The sequence below is a fragment of the Cryptomeria japonica genome, chromosome 2 (genome assembly GCF_030272615.1).
Source record: "Cryptomeria japonica chromosome 2, Sugi_1.0, whole genome shotgun sequence".
In the NCBI taxonomy this organism is placed as follows: domain Eukaryota; kingdom Viridiplantae; phylum Streptophyta; class Pinopsida; order Cupressales; family Cupressaceae; genus Cryptomeria; species Cryptomeria japonica.
Window position 1 is genome coordinate 228,710,141 of NC_081406.1, and position 6,703 is coordinate 228,716,843.

General features: G+C 34.7%; 1 protein-coding gene across 2 annotated transcripts; it reads left to right on the top strand.

Moving 5' to 3' along the window:
• Positions 1 to 851: 851 nt before the first annotated feature.
• Positions 852 to 6,465, top strand: LOC131034546 (uncharacterized). Of its 2 annotated transcripts, none has more exons than XM_059216537.1 (3): positions 852 to 956; positions 1,069 to 5,696; positions 5,804 to 6,465. In XM_059216537.1, exon 2 carries the CDS (start codon positions 3,982 to 3,984, stop codon positions 4,984 to 4,986), a length of 1,005 nt encoding a protein of 334 aa, XP_059072520.1. In that variant the 5' UTR covers positions 852 to 956; positions 1,069 to 3,981; the 3' UTR covers positions 4,987 to 5,696; positions 5,804 to 6,465. The 2 variants fall into 2 exon arrangements, with proteins under 2 accessions (XP_059072520.1, XP_059072521.1); XM_059216538.1 differs by lacking the exon at positions 852 to 956 and having other exon boundaries at positions 963 to 1,780; positions 3,964 to 5,696.
• The last annotated feature ends 238 nt before the right edge of the window (positions 6,466 to 6,703 follow it).

Consider the following 6,703-nt stretch of genomic DNA (forward strand, 5'->3'; position numbering starts at 1 on the left):
CTAAAGCTTGAAATTTTAAATTTAAGGGCTTACTTGAGGATTCACAAGGCTCACCTTGTTTAAATTTTAGAAATTTAAACTTAGAAACCTCCTCCTTCACAAGCTACTCTAGAATGGAAGAAGTTGATTGGCCTCTAATCTTTGAGCTTAGGCAAGAAATAGCCTCACATGCTTTTCTTTTGTAGCAACCTCCCTTACAAGAGATTCCTCATATTGCTTTCTTTAGATACCTCCATATCATGATGGTGTTGGTAAATTAAGCAAGCTAACTTCTCTTGCTACAAATTCAACTTTGCTTTCTTTCAACAACCTTCAATTGCTCTTGAAAGCTCAACATAATATCTTTTATACTCATGTTGTCAACATTTTGAGGTTAACTTCAAGAGTAGCAATTTTGGTTAGAGATTAAAAAAAATCCTTTTTGAGATTGACTAAACTCATATATAGACTACTTTGAAGTTTGAGAAAATATAGATAAATAATAAGCATATAAAACATCACAATCTAATTAAATAACCTAAAAATCTTGCAAATTCAAAGATCCACAAAAAATGTTAACCAAACACTCACCATTCACTTACTATTTGATCAAATATATTTTTCGAAATGAAAATGAAATCAAAATTGGTCTCTCTAATCACTACTACTAAATGCTTTAATGCTTCAATTTAAGTGGACAATGCTTTTTATTATTAGCCCCTCCAAAGGCAAGGACATATATGTTTTTTTTTTTCAATTTTATTTTAAAGTTTACAATTTAATTAAATAACCTAAAAACCTTTATGCAAATTTAAATATTTTACTCTCAAAGACCCCAAAAAATAAAAATAAAAAATGTTAACCAAACACTCGCCACTCACCATTCACCTACAGTTTAATTTTTAAAAAACTATTTGATCAAATATATTTTTCCAGATGAAAATGAAACCAGAAGTGATCTCTCTAATCACTACTAGGTACTCAAAGCTTTAATGCTTCAATTTAAGTGGATGGTGCACGTGAATGTTTTTTTTTCCAATTTTTTTATAAAGTTCTTAATTTGCAGTCTTCTGTTGGCTACAATAACAGTTGCAGGTAGTGGATATAGGGCTAATGGAAGACAGATGAGGATTGTAATTTGGGTCTGTAACTTGTCCAACATCTTGCTCTGTAACTTGGCCTTAACTGCTTCCACAATGCCTCTGTTTTGAATGTGTTTTGTGGGTTGATTCTCTGGTTCACTATAATTTCGTTGAAGAAATTGGATTCCTACATCAGTCCGATTCGGAAGCTAAGGATGCAACCATTTATTAGTCTTCTCTGTAACTAACTTTGTTTTTAATAAATTGAAATAGCAATAATTCATCTACTCTCTGAAAGAAAACTATATTACTTATTACTGTAACAAAACCGAATGATGAAGAACAACTGCAAATAGCAAAAGCAATTTATACAGAGTCAAAAGAATGCATACTCTGGGAAAAATTGCGATTGATCGCGATTCGGATAAAATCGCAGTTGGCGCCGTTTTTCCCCCAATAATCGCGTAAAAATCGTTGACTGTCAACGATTTTTTTGGGATTAAAATCGCTATTAATCGCGATTGAAACCTGCCAAAAAATCGCGTTTTTCATTTCCCGCGAAAACGAAGACAAAAAACCCTAAAACGACCGCAAAAAATTATTAGATGCATTCTCCACAGTCCAGACACCACAGATTCGTGGGAACTGCCTTGCAGAGTCGCGGGAACGCTTTGCAGAGTCGCGGAATTGCAGAGTCAGGCGTTCTTCAGTCAGTTACGGTGCGGCTCTATCATTCTTCTCTAAATCGATAATTTGTATGATCTAAGTACTCATATTCTTTGTATTACCTATTCTATATTTGAATGTAGTAGGAATGAGTCATCCAAGTAGGTTCGATTTAATTTTAAAATTTCTCGAGTGTTAACTGAGTTATAAGATTGGGTGAATCTTCTTCTCACATTATTAAAGTAGGGGAAGTTAAAAGTAAATCTTCAACTTCATTGGTAGCACAGATTTACAACTCATTTGTGCCAAAGTTTTTTTGAGTTAGTCCGGTGACTGGTTTCACTGTGTAAGTCATGACACCGATCCTTATTTTAGGACACTTTATTTTATTTTTAACCCAAAATGTTAGAAATATATATTTGAACAATCAAACTAGGGTTAATAAAGTCTTTGCAATACTACCATGATGCCATCTTTTGAATGTCTAAACCCAACACATGCTTTCATTCTGTAGAAAGAATCGAAATCAACATAATTTGTAGGTAGCCTTAGCTGCAGGGCCATTTCCATAGTTGATCAACTCTTCTATTGTAGATTCCATTGATAACTGAATGCAACGCTAGACTATCATAGCTATAGACAAGGTAATTAATATATAAAGATTAGATATATATACTATAACAGCTATTCCTGTCCTAGTCTCAATATACAAAAGACTTAAATTCAATTTAGTGGTCATTAGAATTGAATAGGTTACAGATTTTAAGTGATATTTTATACTCTTGAAATTTCCTTCTTTGCAAATTTTAAGGTTGAAGATAGATAGCAAAAGATAAAACAATTCTCTACATGGAAAGAATAGTACAAGGAAAATCAGCCTAGAGAATAATTGCTGACGTAAGAAGGAAGAACGCACAAATTAGTATGAGGATTAAGAGAAATCAATGGATGAAGGCTATAGAAATTATTAGTATAAGCATAGAGTTGAGCTTGAAAGGTTAAGGAGAGAAGACTGTCGAAGGGGAAGAAACTTTAGAAAAGGTATACTTCCATTGTTAAAGACATATGCCATAGAATATGAGAAAACAAAGTCTCGGTATTTGTATGTGTATAATTTGTTGACCGTAATGTGTGTGTAAAAACAATAAAGTCTTTGTGTTGATACATGTATAATCTATTTCAGTGCAAATACATGTAACCTAGTGACAAGTTAAGACTTCATGAATTAAGTACCTTGTAGTCATAGGTGGCATGGTGGAAACTAAATAATTGCTGATCAGCCTAGAAAATCTTTAGAGAACTTTTTATTTCCACTAGTAGCTTTTGTAGATGATTTGTTTACAACTAATAATCAGGTCAGCCCTATGTATTTGTACCGAATAAAACATTTGGAGGCACCTTTAGATAAGAACTAAAATATTAATGATAGAAATGGAAGATAATGATAAAATTGTAAGAGGTTAAAGACAATGAACATTGTAAATTGGTACATAGCATAATACTCTTTGAGCTGCCATCCATCTTCATAAATTTATGCTTTTGTAGTAATGAGACATAATAGCATACATGTCCTCATTGTACTGGTCATGTCAAGAGTTTGCATCGATTTCATTGTTCATGGCATGATGTGCTTTAGGTAAATATCACGGACACCTATAAACCCAACATAACATCCATACTATGCAAAAAATTAAAGTTGAATTAATCACTAGAAGCTACAACATACAAATTTGTATTTCAGCAAACACAAGGTTTTCTAAGAATTCTTTTTGAGCATTGCAAAGATAATCATAGTTGTCTTAAGAGTTTGCAGCCTTAACATAAAATAGTTTGCAGTATTTTAGTGTTTTTGTCCTAAGCTCACTCAAAACAATACCTGCTTTATGGTGATTTGGCAGAATGCACTTTTCTACATTTTAGAAATGTTAAAATCAAATTTTCTCCCATGCCATTGTACTCAAGGTCAGTATGCAATTCAACTACAACACATGAAAAGCTTACTATAAACTTTAGAACTATATATAACCTTCATAGACCTGTCCAGATTCAATGACTGATTAGGAAACATTTGTAAACGATTTAAACTAGCAAACATTTCTAACTTGTTGAGGTTCCCCCATCTTTATCCTATTTTAAACTTGACTTTAATTACATTTACACTTTCAGTTTCCCATGTGAAATCATTTATCTAACTTGTCGGGGAGCCATGAAAGACTGAATTAAAATGCCTTTGCAGATTTGATTCTTGATCACAATGCCACGTCAGAAAGATTTTGCGTGGACACATTGCACACCAATTGCCGGTAGCACGAAGGTTAAATGCAATTGGTGTCTGAATGATATCAGTGGTGGAATTTATCATTTCAAATGGCATTTGGCAAAAGAACCAGGAAATAACACCACCATTTGCTTAAGATGCCCTGCAGATGTCACTTATCAAGCAAAACAAGCTCTTGATGGGATTTGTGAAAGTAAGGCTAAAAAGGTGAGAACTGAGGTTGAAATAGGTTCTAGTTCTATAGATGTTAGGAGGAATCATTTGGGTGAGGAGGATGGTGAACAAGGGGGTTTTAGGGAATCTGGGTCAGCACCTTCTTCTACAGCATGTGGACCAAACACGTGTGGAGGAAACATTAATGATTTCTTCCAAACTTGTACTACACTAGGATCACATACCACTTTGGAGAGTACAGGATGGAGGGAAAATGTCCATGAACAAGCAAAGAAGGCAATTGCAAATTTTTTGTTCTCTAGCTTGCCATTCCATTCTACTAGACCTCCATATTGGCAAGGTATGGTAGATGCTATTGCAGCTGCAGGTCCTGGGTTTCAAGCTCCATCTTACGAAACATTGAAGGTTGATAGGCTCAAAGACGCAGTACAAGATGTTCAAGATGTTGTTAAAGAGCATCGATTACGATGGGCTATTAGTGGTTGCACCATAATGTCGGATGGGTGGATAGATAGAAGGAACCGAACTCTCATTAACTTCCTTGTCTCTTGTGATATTGGCACTATATTTTTGAAATCTGTGGATGCATCAGATGAAATCAAATCTACAACTGCATTGTTTGAGATGTATGACTTGGTAGTCATGGATGTGGGGCCACGAAATGTGGTTCAATTTATCACAAACAATGCTAGTGCTTGTGTTGCTGCTGGGAGACTCCTGATAGACAAATACCCCTCTATGTTTTTTACTCCATGTGCAACACATTGTATTGATCTAACCTTAAAGGACATTGGAAACATTGAATAGGTTAAGGAGGTACTACAAAAGGTTCACACGATTACCAAATTTATTTATAGTCACACAAGGGTTTTGTCTATAATGCATTCTTTCATAGGGGGCAAGGAGCTAGTTCGACCAAGGGTGACAAGATTTGCAACACACTTCCTTGCACTACAAACTCTATGTCAACAAAAAATGAATTTGAGATGAATGTTTGTTTCAAACGAGTGGATAGAGTTTGACTCCACAAATCAAATAGATGGCATAACAGTGGTAGAGTACATGTATTCTACCAGTTTCTGGGATGCGGTTGAACAAATTGTAGAATTTTTCAGAGCCTTTAGTAAAAGTCTTGAGACCAGTGGATGTGGATAAATCCCCCATGGGATATTTGTATGAGGCTGTGTCTAGGGCCAAGGAGGTGATGAGGAGTAGGATGGAAAATAACAAGGATAGGTATATGCCGTTGTGGGACATAATTGATAGTAGATGGGATGGACAAATGGATTCTCCTCTCCATGCAGCAGGATACTTTCTTAATCCATCGTTGTTCTACAAGACTCCATTAAGAGATATTGATGCTAAGATCACACAAGGTTTCTTCAAGTGCATGGAGAAAATGTTTCCAAGCCGGGATCAATTTAATGAAGCTATGTCAGAGTTTCAAATGTATGAGCAAGCTACGGGTTTTCTCTCTTCTAGGGCTGCTGTGGCAAGTAGAAAGATTCTCCAACCAGGTAGACTCTAAAATTTTGATACTCTTTATTTTGTCAACTTGGTCATTAAATTTGTTAAGATTTTAAGATATTCTTACAATATCATCTCCATATAATGTGTTTTTCAGCTCAATGGTGGGGCTCTTTTGGTGACGAATGCAAAAATCATAGGTGGATGGCGATACGCATTTTAACCCAACCATGCAGCTTAGCCACTTGTGAGCGTAATTTGAGTGTTTTTGAACACCTACACTCCAAGAAATGCAATCGCCTAGCACAACACGGATGAATGACTTGGTGTTTGTTCACCACAACCTTCGCTTGAAGCTAAAGAAAGATCAAGATAAGAATTTAAACATACTTGCAATTAGTTGAAATTGTATCAATTATGCTTTTCATTTGTAAGGCAAAGACTAATTTCTACATTGGAAAAACAGGAACTACTAAGGAAGACGAGCCAATTGACTTCGATGAGATTGATCTAGAGTCTAAGTGGATTGCTAATGATGATGATGATTTTCTTGGGCTTGATGATTTTGATTACATGGCGCAGGCCAACTTGGACCCTCATATATATAATTGAACGAGCTAGGACGTGCCCTCACCCAAGAGCTTCATCATTAGGGCCTTCTACCCTCTAGCATGTCATTGACTACATTTGATTTTTTGGAACTTTGTGCTTAGTTTATAGGTACTTTGTACAAAGTCACAAACTTTATTATAATTGACATTTTGACAATTGTCACTATCGAGTTATTATTTATGTTGTGGTATGTTTTGTGCAACGTAATCAGCGATATGAATATAAACAATGGAAATCTATTTTCTACCATTCATGTGTTGAAGTCTCTATTTTATTTTCTTAAAAAATATCTCTATGATATAGAAATGCCCTTAAATATATATAAAAAAGTAGTTTTTGACTATTTTTCTTCAATTTTTTACATTTTTTTGTAAATCCAATTTTTTCAAAAAATCTGATACTTTTGGTTTGTTGATTATTTCCTAAAATGATTAATGCTGCTACG